General features: G+C 41.0%; 2 protein-coding genes across 4 annotated transcripts in view; one reads left to right on the top strand and one right to left on the bottom strand.

The window, feature by feature from the left end:
- Window positions 1–18,965, top strand: part of LOC133639557 (tetratricopeptide repeat protein 39B-like) — a 53,221-nt gene that overhangs the window by 3,672 nt on the left and 30,584 nt on the right. For 2 of the 3 annotated variants that reach the window (XM_062032958.1, XM_062032955.1), the window contains exon 1: window positions 18,451–18,583. The exons of the other annotated variant lie outside the window; for it this stretch is intronic. The gene's annotated coding sequence lies outside the window, so the exon portion shown is untranslated. Of the gene's footprint in view, window positions 1–18,450; window positions 18,584–18,965 lie in introns of those variants that run through there. 3 annotated transcript variants of the gene reach the window in all.
- The window catches only part of LOC133639560 (snRNA-activating protein complex subunit 3-like), a 27,396-nt gene continuing 10,135 nt past the window's right edge, over window positions 1,705–18,965 (bottom strand). The window contains exons 7-9 of the mRNA XM_062032966.1: window positions 17,611–17,769; window positions 2,062–2,169; window positions 1,705–1,992 (exon numbers count right to left, since the gene is read on the bottom strand). Of these exons, the coding sequence (XP_061888950.1) occupies window positions 1,845–1,992; window positions 2,062–2,169; window positions 17,611–17,769 (415 nt within the window). The 3' untranslated portion in view covers window positions 1,705–1,844. The remainder of the gene's footprint in view (window positions 1,993–2,061; window positions 2,170–17,610; window positions 17,770–18,965) is intronic.

Below are 18,965 nucleotides of genomic sequence, written 5' to 3'. Positions count from 1 at the left end.
TGTAGTTTATTGTCAAAATATACACTCCCATTGTCCACTTCAATATTTCCAAGATATTTCTTTATTCTTAGACAAGGGATTCCCTTCCGTGATTGGTCATTTCTATGGACACAGAAATGACGTCACCTAAAATTGCGTTTACGGCACATAGTAATGTCGTAATTCAGCTCTGAGTGTGACACTTAAGATTCAGTCCTACACTTCGCTGAAAGTGTGAGTAAGACGCTTGATAACTAACTTTTAAGTGCAGCTTTCAGCAAAGAATTTATTTACTCTTAAGTCAACTCTTAGCAGACTTCTTAGGAGTCATTCTAAGAAGCTTGATAAGTACGGCCCATGAACAAAAAGTACAATTGTGATGTTTGAGCAACAAAGAGTTGATATATTTTGTTACACGTTGTTCCTTCTTCGTCTTTATAAGAAACAAATGTACCGTATTTTTCGGAATATAAGTCGCAGTTTTTTCCATAGTTTGGCCGGGGGTGCGACTTATACTCAGGAGCGACTTGTGTGTGAAATGATGAACACATTAGCGTAAAATATGAAATAATATTATTGATGTCATTGACGTAAGAGACTAGACGTATAAGATTTCATGGGATTTAGCCATTAGGAGTGACAGATTGTTTGGTAAACGTATAGCATGTTCTATATGTTATAGTTATTTGAATGACTCTTACCATAATATGTTACGTTAACATACCAGTTGGTTATTTATGCCTCATATAACGTACACTTATTCAGCCTGTTGTTCACTATTCTTTAGACATTTTAAATTGCCTTTCAAATGTCTATTCTTGCTGTTGGCTTTTATCAAATACATTTCCCCCAAAAATGCGACTTATACTCCAGTGCGACTTATATGTTTTTTTCCTTCTTTATTATGCATTTTCGGCCGGAGCGACTTATACTCCGGAGCGACTTATACTCTGAAAAATACGGTAGTGGTGTAGACATGAACAAAAAGTACAATTGTGATGTTTGGGCAACAAAGAGTTGATATATTTTGTTACACCTTCTTCGTCTTTGTAAGAAACAAATGTACGTTTTGAACAAACTTGCGTCTTTGAGCGGCGGCCAAACACTTATTTCAGTGACAATAATTAAGAGGCATCAATAGGCTTTCAAAATGAAACTTTATTACAAGACTTCAAAATATAAATCAACTTTGTGCAAAATGACAATGTGGAGGGGGGGCGTGGCCTGCGGGCCTGCAGCGAGGCAGGGTGTGCCAGGACCGGCCTCAAAGTCAGCGACAGGTGCGTAGATGGCCCACCTGGGCCTTGTTATCTAATCACCTGTCGCTCTGGATAAGCAGCGACCGGGAGGAGAGCACGACGAACATTGACCAAAAGACGACTGCTGAAAAGCACTAAAAGACTTGTGAAGAATAAAAACTGTCTTGTAAACGATGAAACGGGCTCGCCTAGAAATGGTCAGGAGGACCCGCTGGAAGAGAGCTTCCACAATTTGCATTTCTAGGCCAGCCCGTTTCATTGTTTACAAGACAGTTTTTATTCTTCACAGCAAGTTTTTCAGCAGTCGTCTTTTGGTCAATGTCCGTTGTGCTCTCGCTCTCCTCCCGGTCGCTGCTTATCCAGAGCGACAGGTGATTAGATAACAATCTACACACCCGTCGCTGACTTCGAGGCCGGTCCTGGCACACTCCGCCTCGCTGCAGGCCCGCAGGCCACGCCCCCCCTCCACAGACAACTATTAACATTTACAGGTGCATCTCAATGAATGAAAATATTATTGAAGTTCAAAAATGGTTTGCTAATCACAGCTAATAAATCCCTTATGAAATGGGATGAGTTAAGATGCACCTGTGGGACAAAACCGTGTTAGTTGAAAGCGCCGCGGTCCACGTAGGGATACGCCAGGAAGTCTCCCAGCTTGTTTGCGTCCTTGTCGTAGTGCAGCATGCGGAAACACTTGTCACAGAACAGACACGGGTTACTGGGAGCGAACTGGTCGCCCGTGGTGCACCACCTGCAAACCACAGGTGTGATATGTGAAGTTCTTTGTCAAAGTGTGTTGTTGTTGTTTTTAATAACGAACCTTGCGATGAAGGTGTAGCAAACGGCGCACTTCTGCACCGCGACCCGGTGCTTGTGCGTCAAGAGCGGGTACAACTTCCTGTCCAGGCAGTCGTCTTTGTGAGTCAGCCTGCAAATGATTATAGAGGTCTATTTGAAATAGGGACAGCTACAACAACATAGACATCTGAAACAATGTATGCATCTTAGTGTTTGTAGCCAAAGCTCATTTACAACACTTGTGCCCAACAACAACAACACAGATCCAACATCATTCAAATACAAACCCCGTTTCCATATGAGTTGGGAAATGGTGTTGGATCTAAATATAAACAGAATACAATGATTTGCAAATCATTTTTAAAATCATATTCAGTTGAATATGCTACAAAGACAACATATTTCATGTTCAAACTCAACTTTATTTTTTTTTTTGCAAATAATAATGAACTTAGAATGTCATGGCTGCAACACGTGCCAAAGTAGTTGTGAAAGGGCATGTTCACCACTGTGTTACATGGCCTTTCCTTTTAACAACACTCAGTAAAGGTTTGGGAAGTGAGGAGACACATTTTTGAAGTGGAATTCTTTCCCATTCTTGCTTGATGTACAGCTTAAGTTGTTCAACAGTCCGGGGGTCTCCCTTCTCACATTGCAGGTGCCACACATTTTCAATGTCTGGACTACAGGCAGGCCAGTCTAGTACCCGCACTCTTTTACTATGAAGCCACGTTGATGTAACACCTGGCTTGGCATTGTCTTGCTGAAATAAGCAGGGGCGTCCATGATAACAACATATGTTGCTCCAAAAGCTGTATGTACCTTTCAGCATTAATGGTGCCTTCACAGATGTGTAAGTTACCCATGTCTTGGGCACTAATACACCCCCATACCATCACACATGCTGCCTTTTACACTTTGCGCCTAGAACAATCCGGGTGGTTCTTTTCCTCTTTGGTCCGGAGGACACGACGTCCAGTTTCCAAAAACAATTTGAAATGTGGACTCGTCAGACCACAGAACACTTTTCCACTTTGTATCAGTCCATCTTAGATGAGCTCGGGCCCAGCGAAGCCGACGGCGTTTCTGGGTGTTGTTGATAAACGGTTTTCGCCTTGCATAGGAGAGTTTTAACTTGCACTTACAGATGTAGCGACCAACTGTAGTTACGGACAGTGGGTTTCTGAAGTGTTCCTGCGGCCATGTGGTGATATCCTTTACACACTGATGTGGCTTGTTGATGCAGTACAGCCTGAGGGATGGAAGGTCACGGGCTTAGCTGCTTACGTGCAGTGATTTCTCCACATTCTCTTTGATGATATTACGGAGCGTAGATGGTGAAATCCCTCAATTCCTTGCAATAGCTGCTTGAGAAAGGTTGTTCTTAAACTGTTCAACAATTTGCTCAGGCATTTGTTGACAAAGTGGTGACCCTCGCCCCATCCTTGTTTGTGAATGACTGAATCTACTTCTATACCCAATCATGGCACCCACCTGTTCCCAATTAGCCTGTTCACCTGTGGGATGTTCCAAATAAGTGTTTGATGAGCATTCCTCAACTTTATCAGTATTTATTGCCACATTTCCCAACTTCTTTGTCACGTGTTGCTGCCATCAAATTATAAAGTTAATGATTATTGGCCAAAAAAAAAATGTTTATGAGTTTGAACATGAAATATGTTGTCTTTGTAGCATATTCAACTGAATATGGCTTGAAAAGGATTTGTATTCCGTTTATATTTACATCTAACACCATTTGCCAACTCGTATGGAAACGGGGTTTGTAGGAAAATAAAAAATAGAATAAGGCAAAGAAGAGTCGATAATAATGATAATAGAAATAATACAGACAAAGTGCAAACTAGATAAAAGCCAATAATGATAATAACACAGACAAAGTGCAGACTAGATAAAAACCAATTAGTAAAAATGAGTAAAAACTAAACATGGGAACACGATTGTTGCTCAACTAGCCATAATTGTGTTTGTTTTTTAAAAGTGACAAGTGCAGGTCTACTTTTCAAAGTGTCAGGTAAAGAGTTCCATAGTTGTGGTCCTTTTATTGAAAAGGCAGTCTGGGCAGAAGATGTCCTACGGAATGGAACGCAACAGTTGCCTTTTGACGTTGCTCGGGTGGTAGATCTGCTACCACTTTGCAGTCTTGGAATTGCCTTGCAGAGCAATTGGGGAGCAGAGTTATGCAAGCATTTAAAAACCAGTTTGACTGTGTGTAACAAAATAAAATTGGTAAAACTTAAAATATTGTATTTGGTTAAAATTTGGCAATGATGATATGGTATACTCTTCTTGTCTAGAACTTTCAAGGCGCGGTTCTAAAGACACTCAATGGTCTTGATTGATGACTGGTGTGCCTGGGACCGTGTGGTTAAGCCATAAGATATGTGTGACAGAATCATTGCATTCATAAAAGTAAAAGCACAGCTGAGAGTTAAGCAGTGTCTTATAATCTTAAAACAGCCTAGGTTTGCCTTCAGGGTTTTACACATTTTCTTAATGTGACTTTTAAAGGCCTACTGAAATTAATTTGTTTTATTTAAAGGGGATAGCAGATCTATTCTATGTGTCATACTTGATCATTTCGCGATATTGCCATATTTTTGCTGAAAGGTAACAACGACGATAAAGATCGCAACTTTTGGTATCTGATAAAAAAAGGCTTGCCCCTACCGGAAGTAGCGTGACGTAGTCAGTTGAACATATACGCAAAGTTCCCTATTGTTTACAATGATGGCCGCATGAAGTGAGAGAGATTCGGACCGAGAAAGCGACAATTTCCCCATTAATTTGAGCGAGGATGAAAGATTTGTGGATGAGGAAAGTGTAAGTGAAGGACTAGTGGGGAGTTGAAGCTATTCAGATAGGGAAGATGCTGTGAGAGGCGGGTGGGACCTGATATTCAGCTGGGAATGACTAAACACAAGACATCTATTAGCCACAACACAACCAGGCTTATATTTAATATGCCACAAATTAATCCCACATAAAAACACCTAGGTGTTTGTTATGCTAGCTCCTAGCTACTAGCTCGAGCTAGTTATAGCTCGAGCGGGTAATATGGACGGGATCCCGTATATATAACCCGCCAATACAATTCAAACACCTGCACAACACACACACTCACTCAGCCCAAAGAACCGTTCACCTAACCCAAGGTTCATAAAGCTTATATATTTAACCAAAGTTACGTACGTGACACGCACGTACGGGCAAGCAATCAATTGTTTGGAAGCGCGCAGGTGGGACCTGATATTCAGCTGGGAATGACTACAACAGTAAATAAACACAAGACATATATATACTCTATTAGCCACAACACAACCAGGCTTATATTTAATATGCCACAAATTAATCCCGCATAAAAACACCTAGGTGTTTGTTATGCTAGCTCCTAGCTCAAGCTAGTTATAGCAAGCGATCAAATGTTTGGAAGCGTACTCACGGTATCGCGTCTGCGTCTGTTAACGAAGTCAAAGTCCTCCTGGTAAGAGTCTCTGTTGTCCCAGTTCTTCGATCTTGACTGCATATTTCGGGAATGTAAACAATGAAACACCGGCTGTGTTGTGTTGCGGACTTCCCTCGCAAAATACTCCGCTTCGCACCGACAACTTTCTTCTTTGCTTGCTCAGCTTCTTTCTCCATAATGCAATGAACAAATTGCAACAGATTCACCAACACAGATGTCCAGAATACTGTGGAATTATGAGATGAAAACAGCTATTTCGTATTGGCTTCAATGGGGAAGCCATACCTGTGTTCTACTGGCTACGTCACGCGCATACGTCATCCTCCAAAGGCGTTTTGAACCGGAAGTTCCCCAGGAAATGTAAAATGTCACTTTCTAAGTTAACCCGGCCGTATTGGCATGTGTTGCAATGTTAAGATTTCATCATTGATATATAAACTATCAGACTGCGTGGTCGCTAGTAGTGGCTTTCAGTAGGCCTGTTAGTCTATAATTATGCCCAAATATTTGACTTCATGTACTTGTTCAATGAGCTCCTCATTAATTTGTATATTCAGGTTTGTTTGAGGTAGCTTTTTCATGGAGAAGCAGACAGATGTAGAGGAGACAACAAGATGAAAGCTTCTGATTGGCTGCAGAGTGTCAGCAGATTCTTTTTTCTTTTTCTTTCTTCAAGCGCCGCTTTAATGTGTGGTCTCCTTTGCTTACGTAACGATAGCGAAAAGATTGGACATTTCAGGCGTCTGGTGGTGGCGTGATGCTTGCACACTGGCGCCTCATTGAGCAAGAATAAGCCAAACAGGGTGCTTTTGTATCCCAGCCATACTACGGATATTTCCCCACGTCGTCATTTCTTTAAAGGCCACGCGGCCACAAAATACGTTACAGAACATTCATGAAAGCCCAGAGGTGGAGTTCATTCAGTCACCATTTTGGTCGCTGCAGAGTTGTTTGCTGCTAAACAGGAAGTCAAAACAACAACGTACTGTACAGTTGGGTGTGTTTATTACCTCCAGCAGGGAGATTATTTGTGTTTGGAGAAGACTATGTGTTGAATTGATGGTCGTCCATCTGCCATCGAGATTGTTCTTGTTACTAAATGTTTGCAACCTTTACATCAGACATGGGCTAATTAAGGCTAATGCGGTCCGTTAAGCTTTTCAATCTGGCCCGCCGGACGTTACCAAATCATTTTTTTAGATGTTTAAGATGGAAAGTGTAGCTGCCATTAGGATGTTTTCTAATGACCGGAAGTCTTCAACTATACTAAGTATTTCTATGGTTGGAATCTGCGCTTTTACATGATATACTAGTTACTATGGTCATGTAACTAGTTACTATGGTAATGTAAGTCACAGCAGCTCAGATGAGGCACCAAGCAGTGTGGGTGGGGAGTGTTTCAGCGGCCAGCCTGAAATGCGAGTGTCAGGGACAGACGCGGGAGGAGATTTTTACAACAAAGTGATATATCAGATTGTAGTAGGGTTTTTTTTACCCTTGGCGTTCATATTTCTCTGTGTTTGTTGCATTTTTGTTGCGTTTCGCTTCATTGTAAAATACCGTATTTTCCACACTATAAGGCGCACCTAAAAACCTCCAATTTTCTCAAAAGCTGACAGTGCGCCTTATATATGGACCAATATTGAGCCACAGCAGGTCTCGCAACTACGGGATGCAAAACGTAACCCCCGCCTCTACTGTAGCGTCTATTCTATGCGCCTCGTATATGAACAACGTTTTAAAATAGGCCATTCGTTGAAGGTGCGCCTTATAGTGCGGAAAATACGGGTATGTGGATGGAGAGGGGTTGTGACGTTCATATGTTGTCAATATTCAGTGTTTTATCCTTCATAGTTAATATTGTAAATCCTACAGTCTTTATTTTCATGTACATTCTGAGTGTCTCATTCAGTAGAAAATGTAAAAATCGATTTCGTTTTTTAAGGCGGTCTGTCATAACGTTTTTAGCATTCAGACATTATTGTGAGGTTTTGTATTAGTGTCCTAAAAATAGACACATTTAACTCTGTAAATTTGGTCTCCCGAGTCAAAATAATTGCCCAGGCCTGCTTTACATGAATGGGTGCTAACTTTACAGAGTTTTATTAAGCTTGATTACTGTATTTTTTGGACTATAAGTCGCAGTTTTTTTCATAGTTTGGCCGGAGGTGCGACTTATACTTATACTTATGTGTGAAATGATTAACACATTAGCGTAAAATATGAAATAATATTATTGATGTCATTGACGTAAGAGACTAGACGTATAAGATTTCATGGCATTTAGCCATTAGGAGTGACAGTAAACGTATAGCATGTTCTATATGTTATAGTTATTTGAATGACTCTTACCATAATATGTTACGTTAACATAGCAGTTGGTTATTTATGCCTCATATAACGTACACTTATTCAGCCTGTTGTTCACTATTCTTTAGACATTTTAAATTGCCTTTCAAATGTCTATTCTTGCTGTTGGCTTTTATCAAATACATTTCCCCAAAAAGTGCGACTTATATGTTTTTTTTTCCTTCTTTATTATGCATTTTCGGCCGGTGCGACTTATACTCCAAAAAAAGCGGTATACTCCGCTTTCTTTCGGCTTTCAGCACGTAATGGCTTCAGGGTTTTTCCCTACATTGCCGATATATCTGTGGCGGTGAGGCCATGGTCACCATGACGTCATCGTATAATAAGGCACAAAAAAGTATATACAGTACAGGCCAAAAGTTTGGACACACCTTCTCATTTCAATGTGTTTTCTATATTTTCATGATTATTTACCTTGTCGATTGTCACTGAAGGCATCAAAACTATGACACCTGTGAAGTGAAAACTCTTTCAGGTGACTACCTCTTGAAGCTCATCGAGAGAATGCCAAGAGTGTGCAAAAAAGTAAACAGAGCAAAGGGTGGCTATTTTGAACAAACTAGAATATAAAACATGTTTTCAGTTTTTTCACCTTTTTTTGTTAAGTACATAACTCCACATGTGTTCATTCATAGTTTTGATGTGACAATCTACAATGTAAATAGTCATGAAAATAAAGAAAACACATTGAATGACAAGTGAAGTGAAGTGAATTATATTTATATAGCGCTTTTCTCTAGTGACTCAAAGCGCTTTTACATAGTGAAACCCAATATCTAAGTTACATTGAAAGCAGTGTGGGTGGCACTGGGAGCAGGTGGGTAAAGTGTCTTGCCCAAGGACACAACAGCAGTGACTAGGATGGCGGAAGCGGGGATCGAACCTGCAACCCTCAAGTTGCTGGCACAGCCACTCTACCAACCGAGCTATACCGCCCCGACAAGGTGTATCCAAGCGTTTGGCCCGTACTGTATATTTAAGACAAATCTGTTATTGAGTATTAAACTACCTTATTTTTCGGAGTATAAGTCGCACCGGCCGAAAATGCATAATAAAGAAGGAAAAAAACATTTATAAGTCGCACTGGAGTATAAGTCGCATTTTTGGGGGGAAATGTATTTGATAAAAGCCAACAGCAAGAATAGACATTTGAAAGGCAATTTAAAATGTCTAAAGAATAGTGAACAACAGGCTGAATAAGTGTACGTTATATGAGGCATAAATAACCAACTGGTATGTTAACGTAACATATTATGGTAAGAGTCATTCAAATAACTATAACATATAGAACATGCTATATGTTTACCAAACAATCTGTCACTCCTAATGGCTAAATCCCATGAAATCTTATACGTCTAGTCCACATATGTCAGAGTCAAGGCCCGCGGGCCATATCCGGCCCGCGAGAAGGTTTTTTACGGCCCTTGGGATGATCTTGATTTATTATTAGAACCGGCCCGCAGACCGCAGATCTTTTTTTTTTTTTTTTTTTTTAGACCGCAGATCTTTTACACGCACCAAGCGGATGCCGGTCCAAGGTTCCGAAAGGGGGCGAGCGGCCCGCCGGGACGCGCCTGCCGGCCGAAGGGCTGCAGCCCGGCCGTCAGTCGCGGAGCCCGCCGTGCCACGCGCGCCAAGGGGGCGGGCCGAAACCCGGCCCCGAGGCCCTGAGACTTCTGCTTTGTTTCCCCAAACCGCGCGTCACCGCCGGGCCCGCACCACCGTCGGGCTGCAGCCCGAGCGTCGGTGGCGGAACCCGTCATGTGCCGCGCGCGCCAAGCGGAGCGGGGGGGTCAAGCGGGCCGAAACCCGCAGGCCACCCCCTCACCACGAGGCCCTGAGACTTCTGCGTTTGACCCCTACGCGCGGCCCGTCGGGACGCGCCCGCCGTCAAGCCACGAGGGCCAGCCGTCGGGTCGCGGAGCCCGCCGTGCCACGCGCGCCAAGGGGCGGGCCGAAACCAGCGGGGGGTTTCGGGCACCCAACTCGCCTCCCTCCCACGGAGGGAGGAGGGGGGTTTAATGTGAACATTACTGTGCAATCACATATTTAGAGTTTTTACTCAATTCAAGTTTAAAAGTTAAAGTTTAATATTTGTTTTCACTGCATGTTACTTCTCCTTAAACAAAGTGTTGTTTTTGATTTATAGATTTTTGCACTTTATTTTATTGTATTTCAATTTAATTATATTTTAAAAATATTTCAGTTGAGTGGATGATAGAAAATTGCTATTATTGTTTTTTTCTTTGAAGTAAATTTAGCCCACTTTTGCTAAAATAGAAAATATAGGCTACTGATGGTGCCTTGAATACCGGTTTCTTTCATTTAATGTTCATGTTATGGGGATTTTTATATAAAGGAAATTTGTCTTTTGTGTCTGTTGAAAATTAAAGATTACTGACAGAGCCATAAGAAAATATTGCTTTATTTATCTGATCATATTGGAATATATTTGTTAGGTTTTCAGTAGGTTCAATTAGGTTCACTAGACTATATGCGTCATTTAAAAATTTTTCAATGAACATTCGAACAGTCCGGCCCTCGGCTTGTAGCTAAATTTTTTATTTGGCCCTCCGTCCATTTGACTTTGACACCCCTGGTCTAGTCTCTTACGTCAATGACATCAATAATATTATTTCATATTTTACGCTAATGTGTTCATCATTTCACACATAACCTGAGTATAAGTCGCACCCCTGGCCAAACTATGAAAAAAACTGCCACTTATAGTCAGAAAAATACGGTATATTTGTATATTATATTGTTTTGCTATATTTTTAGTTGTTGCTGCTTATTGTACAATGTTGAGAATTTTTTTTCCAGTGTCTAGACTTTCAGTGATTTTTTCTTTATTAAAAACAACTCGCAACAAATCTGGCATCTTTTTGTGGTGCTATTATAGACTGCACTCTTGTTTAGAGACTTCTGTTCTTCATGTCCACGATGAAAAGCCAGCTGCAGCGAGCATGATGTCACACTAGCTTTGCGCTGCTTTCTCTCCTTGAAAGTCGCCACTATCCTCTTAATATTTGCACCTTTGGTAGATGGCTGGCGGGTATATACAGGACAGGCCAAATGTTTGGACACACCTTCTCATTTCAATGCGTTTTTTTTAATTTACATGACTATTTACATTGCAGATCGTCACTGAAGGCATCAAAACTATGACACCCGTGTAGTGAAAACCATTTCAGGTGACTACCTCTTGAAGCTCATTGAGAGAATGCAAAGGGTGGCTATTTTGAAGGAACTAGAATATAAAACATGTTTTCAGTTATTTCACCTTTTTTGTGAAGTACATAACTTCACATGTGTTCATTCATAGTTTCGATGCCTTCAGTGACAATCTACAATGTAAATAGTCATGAAAATAAAGAATATCATTGAATGAGAGGGTGTGTCCAAACTTTTGGCCTGTACTGTATATCTGGGATGTATTAAAGTGAGGTCCACATCGCAGACATGGTGACTACGCTCCATACAACCGCGTGCGTTTTGTTTACATCACAACGTCTGGTTTTGGCAGAGCTGTTTTCGGTGATCAAAGTCTTTTTTCCGGCGGCCGCATATCGATGCACCACTAGTCAATAGTGCACAAATAATCGACTAAATATATCCATTCATACTGTAGTCGCCTGCTGGTGGTAATGTTTTACGTTTGTGTGGTTTTGGTATGTTTATTTTTCCTATGATCTCAAACACACCGTCCATGCCTGAAAGCAGATTGGCGGAGAATGAGGAAGTGTGCACGAGAGGTCAATTCTGTTGAATTTGTAATGTTTAATGTCTAATTTTAAGAATCTCGGTAAAAGCGGCCGTAGGACTTTTGACTTCTTCTGGAGACTACAAGGCATTATTTTAATTTAATTTGTTTTCACGTTAAAAAAATGGTATTTCTAAGGTGTGGGGGCCATGATTTTAACAAGTATATGTATTGCTCCAAGACGCTGATGTTTGTCTTGCCAACAGATGCCTAACATCTTGCAGAGACAGCAATGGTTGTACATCTCAAAACTTTCCAGGTGGTCTCTGTCTGGCTTGCATACAGCAGGGTAGGGATAACGATGGCTTCATAAGGCTCTTATTCTCAAATACTCCTTTTATGAGAAGTCCAAAGCTGCTGCTGGCACAGCTGAGGCGCTGCTTCACTTCCACTAATTGCTTTCTGTAATTCTGCCAGAGAGGGCGTCGCGGTTTACTCTTTGTGATGGGAAGGTGTGAAATGTTGTCAACCACACACTCTACAACTGTTTGAGTTGTGGTTGAACAGGTTTGGAAAATACTCTCCAACTGTAGTTGGTGGCAGCACGATCCATTAGGAGTCCACAACAGTCTCTTGACCTCAAAAAGGTAGGACCCTTGCTAATTGGTCCGTAAATGGCTTTTGTTGCGCTAAAGAAGGCACAGGGTTCACCAATTGCTGCAGCTCATCTGCGTTTATGCACCACCAGTTCTTCTTCATTCTTCTGATATTTTCCTGCACCTCTGCTTTGATTTTCAAGAGCTTCTTCTTTCTGCGATTATCAGATGGATCATTTTCTTTATCATACTGGTTATGACGGTGTCGTCCTCGTCAAACCAGTCTTGGTGAACGCCTTTTACAACCAATTCAAGAATAGCCGTTTGGAGAGTTAGCCAGTGTTCTTCTACATGGTCTGGATACTGGTCTTTGCACATCTTACTTTTGAGCATGAAATCTAACTCTTCCTGTTCAGCCAGATCCTTCAGGCAGGGGACATTCAATTTACGCCTATAAAACTTGCAGAATGCGATGTTTAAGTTCGTTATCGACCGGATTAGGCGGAGGTCCGTCCAACAATCCTCTGCATTAGTCACGTCATTGCGATCGGCCGCCCTCACAATCACGTAGTCAATCAGATGCCAACGTTTCCTACAGACGCATCTAAGATGTTTTATATGTATTCTTCTGTCGAAAACAGTGTGTTAGTAATAATAACTTTTGAGTATGTAGACTGTCTAAATCCCAATGAAACGTTTCCTTCACAAGCTCATCCAGGGTAGGAGCCTAAGTACTGGTGACGGTCTAAGACTCATTTCTAGGGGTGTAACGGTACGTGTATTTGTATTGAACCGTTTCGGTACGGGGGTTTCGGTTCGGAGGTGTACCGAACGAGTTTCCACACGAACATATTAAGTAGCCGCCTCCGCTTCCTTCTGCCTCTGTTTCTGTCAGTCCTCTACACTTCACCCAGCATTGTCCCACCCACACAACCATCTGATTGGTTACAAACAGAGCGGTAACAGCCAATCAGCAGTGCGTATTCAGAGCGCATGTAGTCAGTGCTTAGCGTTTAGCAGGTAAGCATCAGGCAGCGGACTCTCCCCAAATGATAATAAACACCTCCCAGTCAACTACAAGTAACATCACTATGAGCCCGTTGACCTTCTAGAAATATAAACGGCAGCTTCAGCTCTCTCGCAGTCCTGGCTTGAGGTGAAGGCTAATTCGCTTTTAGCATAACGTTAGCTCATTTTGCGGTGTGTGTGTGTGTGTGTGTGTGTGTGTGTGTGTGTGTGTGTGTGTGTGTGTGTGTGTGTGTGTGTGTGTGTGTGTGTGTGTTACGGACAGCAAAGCCTTGTCTGTCTGTTATTTCACTTTACCTTTTTCTATGTTGATTGAGCTGTGTTGAAGCAGCAAAAAAGGACATTATGTTAAATGAAGAGTTTCTGTCTCTGATAGTTGATATAATAATGTAAGTGCATCATTAAGCCTACATGAACTCCATGGTGTTCAGGGATGAATAGTCTCTCCTATTGCTATTGTACTATTTTTTCAGCTATAGTTCCATGAATCATTAGTAATGCAGCAGGCTAGTTTTAAATGGCAGGGTCCCTGCTATCACATGTTGATACAAATATAACATTTACATAATAAATCAACTACAGGCTCCCCAAATGCTGTAATAAATTAAGCATGATGAGTTGACTTGAAACTGTTTAATGTTGCACTTTTTATATGTGGAAGAAAAGTTTTGTCATTTTATTTAATCTGAGCAACAACTTGAGGCAGTTTAATGTTGATTAACGTGGGCAGAATTATTATAGTGTTCCCAATGTTAAAAGGTTGTTTACAAATTTGGTAAATAAATAACCCAAAAATGTATATTTTGTTGTTTTCTTACTGTACCGAAAATGAACCGAACTGTGACCTCGAAACCGAGGTACGTACCGAACCAAAATGTTTGTGTACCGTTACACCCCTACTCATTTCTGTCAAGTTTCACCTTGACAGACAAGAGACGTTGGTTATCTCTCACCGGGGAATATTTTCCAGAAGGTTGAGAGAAGGGATGTCCGATAATGGCTTTTTGCCGATATACGATATTGTCCAAATCTTAATTACCAAAACCGATATCAACCGATACCGATATATGCAGTCGTGGAATTAACACATTATTATGCCTAATTTGGACAACCAGGTATGGTGAAGATAAGGTCCTTTTAAAAAAAAAAAAATAAAATAAGATAAATAAATTAAAAACATTTTCTTGAATAAAAAAGAAAGTAAAACAATATAAAAACAGTTACATAGAAACTAGTAATGCATGAAAATGAGTAAAATTAAGTGTTAAAGGTTAGTACTATAAGTGGAGCAGCAGCACGCACAATCATGTGTGCTTACGGACTGTATCCCTTGCAGACTGTATTGATATATGATGTAGGAAGCAGAATATTAATAACAGAAAGAAACAACCCTTTTGTGTGAATGAGTGTAAATGGGGGAGGGAGGTTTTTTGGGTTGGTGCAATTGTAAGTGTATCTTGTGTTTTTTATGTTGATTTAATAAAAAAATAAAATTAAAATAAAAACGATACCGATAATAAAAAAAACGATACCAATAATTTCCGATATTACATTTTAAAGCATTTGCCGATATTATCGGACATCTCTAGTTGAGAGTCATGGCAAATCCAACTCTGTGCATTGTCTTCTCCTGACTGGCCTTGCCTTTCCAAAAAGACAGTGTACCCGCACCCTTCCTCTTTCAATTCTACCTCATCTGCTCTCCTTGTTTTAGCAAAGGCAGCAATGTTGATATCCTATCGTGCCGATTCGTGTGCAATCATGGCAGTACTTCTTTCTGGTCCTTTACTGTCATTATCCACGGGAGTGTTCATGTTTTAAGTTCCAAAGATGTTTCCAAAGTGTTTGCGTGTCTGTTTTCGACGGCATGAAAGTTAGAATTAAGTGAGATGGGCTATGTTTGAGGCACATTTTCTAGCCCCTCCTCTAGCTACATAGGGTAATCAGAGTGGTTCCTAAAGAGGGCTGTGTAGTCGTGAATATAGCTGCCGAAATGCTCAACTATTTCCAAACCTTATGCAAGACGACTGAAGTATACATCCACGTGCCGATCTGTGACTAGGAGCTTCCAGGTTTCGCATTCCTGCTCCCGTCGCCACTCCTCAATCGCCGCAGGACTTCATAAAACTAGGAACAAGCCTGTGCGTGGATCTTTGTAACAGAGCACATCCAGGCTTTTGGAGAAAAAGCTATGCCTTACTTCTCTATTTGAGACTGGCATCAAGTAGGGTAGAATCAACAGAATCCTTAAAGGGGAACTGCCCTTTTTTGTAATGTTGCCCATCATTCCTTATGAGACACAAGACCACAAAAAGTTTTTTTGTTATTATGCATTCTAACTTGTAGTCATCGGCTCATTGTAGGTGGCTAGCAATGCAGCTAATGAGAACAATCCATTTTGCCTCTGAATAACTAAAAATGCATTCAAAAACCGCCAACAATACTTCATTTACGTTTCATAACCTGTATAATAGCCAAGCTGTAGAGACATTGTTATTGTAAAAGCAAACACGGAGGAACTGTTTTGCTAGCGTAGCAACATCGCCTTGCGGCAGCATGCTGCAACATTTGCGTAAGCTAGCTTCTTGCATCAGCAGCTGAAAGGCTTTTGAGTTTGTAATGCACAACACAATACGATAGGACACCAATCTGTACTGACTGAAAACCATGAACAATCATATTACAGTATCTGTAAAGTATTAGCCCACATTTAATATTTTGTTTGTAAACAGCTAGCTGGAAAGTCTATGTACTGTAGTTGTACGGTGATGTGCTGCATGTACCATGATCAGTATTAAAGTAACTCACTTGATGGACAGTTGTCTCTTTGGTCCAGCTGGCCGGGGATATTTACAGTTGATTTTGGGTAAGTACTCCATTTATGTCGACATAGCTTGGTTCCAAATTCTACATTTTGCAGCGTCACGTCACGCAGACCTCACTTCCGTCTGCTCCGACGTTTTAGCCTTCCTTCGTGCTCGCTTCGATAACCCTCAGTTCATCTTCCGTACATTCAGAAAGACAGGGTTGTGAATCTTCATTTGTCCAAAAATACTCGTCTTCGTTGTCTCTTACCAAATTTGCCATGGTTAGAAAACATTTGCGTTTGTTTCCGAAAGTACAAACACATTTGCTGCAAGAAGTCAGGGTGCTGCTATGCAAACGGAAATAAATGCGCTGAGGAAATAAGTTCCAGTATTGCTTAAAATGATCAAAATATGGTAAATATAGGGGTGTAACGGTACACAAAAATTTGGGTTCGGTACGTACCTCGGTTTAGAGGTCACGGTTCGGTTCATTTTCGGTACAGTAAGAAAACAACAAAATATACATTTTTGGCTTATTTGTTTACCAAATTTGCAAAATCTTCCACCAAAAATATTTTTCTTATTGTAATATTTGATGTGAAGTAATGGGAACCTTGGATAGGTCAATAATTCATAATAACATTGATTTTGATTCAATATTATGTTTTGAGCAATGACAGTTGGAAAGAAAAAAAACAGTTTTGTTTTATTAGTCAACATTGCAACTTTTTCTAAATTACATTTAACCTTTAAGCTTTTTTATTTCACTTTTGTTACGTTTTTGTTTATTTGAATAGTATTTTTAGAATGTGCCGTGGGCCTTTAAAACATTAGCTGTGGGCCGCAAATGGCCTCCGGGGCACACTTTTGACACCCCTGCTATAGATAATACAAAATTAAATGTGATAAATCTATGGATAAAAAGCAGAACCTGGCGACGCATGCGCGTTTATCATAACTCTCTCTCTCTCTCTGTCTCTGCCCCTCCCTCACCAATGCTGCTGTTTGTTTTGTTTTTAACCCCTTCTTAACCCTGAACGTACATTGAAAATACACGCAACCCTAACTCCAAATGCCGGACATTTGAGGCATTTAAGAAACAACCCCGCAAAAGAGGACATGTCCGGTGAAAAGAGGACGTATGGTCAGTCTATCCTAGCCCGTTAGCTGCTAGCATGCCGTGTGTTGTGCCTCTGTGTGCATTGTTTACACAACGTGCGTTACGCTACTTAATATGTTTGTGTGGAAACTCGTACGGTACACCTCCGAACCGAATCGAAACCTCCGTACCGAAACGGTTCAATACAAATACACGTACCGTTACACCCCTACTCATAATACTTGTTAAAGATAGGCACAATCCCCCCCCCAAAAAAGTGCAGTTGCCCTTTAACTATAGATTAATATGCCCATCCCTGTCAGGTATCGTTCAAACTTAATAGAGGGACAAATCCTGAAATGTTCCACAAAAGATGTGTTGCGAACAGTGACTGCGACATTTGTGTCAGACTTTGAAAAAGCCATAGAAAGAACGAGAATTGTGACTGCTAGAGTCCCAACTAGAAACGCGGCGAGTGAGTTGTACCTGACGTCACTGATGATGACGACATGCTCGCAGTCCCCTTGGTGATTGTAGAGATAAGGGAAGCCCACTTTGACCTTCAGATCCTCAAACTTTGTGTCCTCCATCTTGGCCTGTCGGTACGACGGAAAGTGGTTGTCCTTTGCCCACTTGATCGTCGTCCTGCAAAGATAGCGTACAACTCAACCTGCGCTTATGCGTCACACAAAGTCTTTTTTCAGGGCCCATTGTTGCGTATTGTCAAATCTAGCATTGACGCTTGAAATTAGACACTTTAAGCCCTACTCGGAACATGTGTGTCTTTATGCCAATGAGCTGTGTTTGTCCACGCCTTCGTCCGAGTGTCCCAGAAGCACTATTGTGTACTTTCTATATTTTTTACATAATACGAGATAGGCTCCAGCACCCCCCGCGATCCCGAACGGGACAAGCGGTAGGAAATGGATGGATGGACGATATACGTAACATTAAACATGGGGCAGATGGTACAATTATTAGCAACACTCGCAGTGCTAACATTACACTCACATTTTAAGAACATCATGCGAGGTTAGCCTATTTTTGAAGAAAAACAACATAATTAAACTCACTGCTCCCACATCTGTAACTGACTGTTAGTTGGTAGAGCTCCAGTGTGTACTTATATAAGTGTAGCAAAGTCTGCTTTTTTTTGTTGTTGATGAAAACCTACATTTATCTCACCTTTCTGCTTTTGGGACACACAGGCATCATTTATACTGCACACCAAATCGGACTTTTTTTGCCCCCATGAGACACAGATCAAATTATTTTTTTGCCAGTCTAAATGCTCCAGAGTGCTTCAAATCTGATCTTTTTGCACCAGATTTGGGCCACATCAGGAAGGAGGTAGTCCGAATCCGATTGGAGTCTTAACGGAAATGCGAATGTGACTTTTTCATCATCTTTGGGCGAGTTACGTCATTACGTGGATACGTCATCACAACATCCAGTTTCGGTGAGCAAAGTCTTTTTTTGGTGGCCGAATATTCATCAGTAATCATTAGTGCGCAAATAAGCTGTAAGTCATACAGTACAGGCCAAAAGTTCGGACACCTTCTCATTTCAATGCGTTTTCTTTATTTTCATGACTATTTACATTGTAGATTGTCACTGAAGGCATCAAAACTATGACACCTGTGAAGTGAAAACCCTTTTCAGGTGACTACCTCTTGAAGCTCATTGAGAGAATGCCAAGAGTGTGCAAAACAGTAATCAGAGCAAAGGGTGGCTATTTTGAAGGAACTGGAATATAAAACATGTTTTCAGTTATATCACCTTTTTTTGTTAAGTACATAACTCCACATGTGTTCATTCATAGTTTTGATGTGACAATCTAC

This window comes from Entelurus aequoreus, linkage group LG22, assembly GCF_033978785.1.
Source record: "Entelurus aequoreus isolate RoL-2023_Sb linkage group LG22, RoL_Eaeq_v1.1, whole genome shotgun sequence".
Taxonomy (NCBI): domain Eukaryota; kingdom Metazoa; phylum Chordata; class Actinopteri; order Syngnathiformes; family Syngnathidae; genus Entelurus; species Entelurus aequoreus.
Note: the sequence above shows the minus strand (reverse complement) of the source record. Positions and strands in the feature narration are given on the sequence as shown.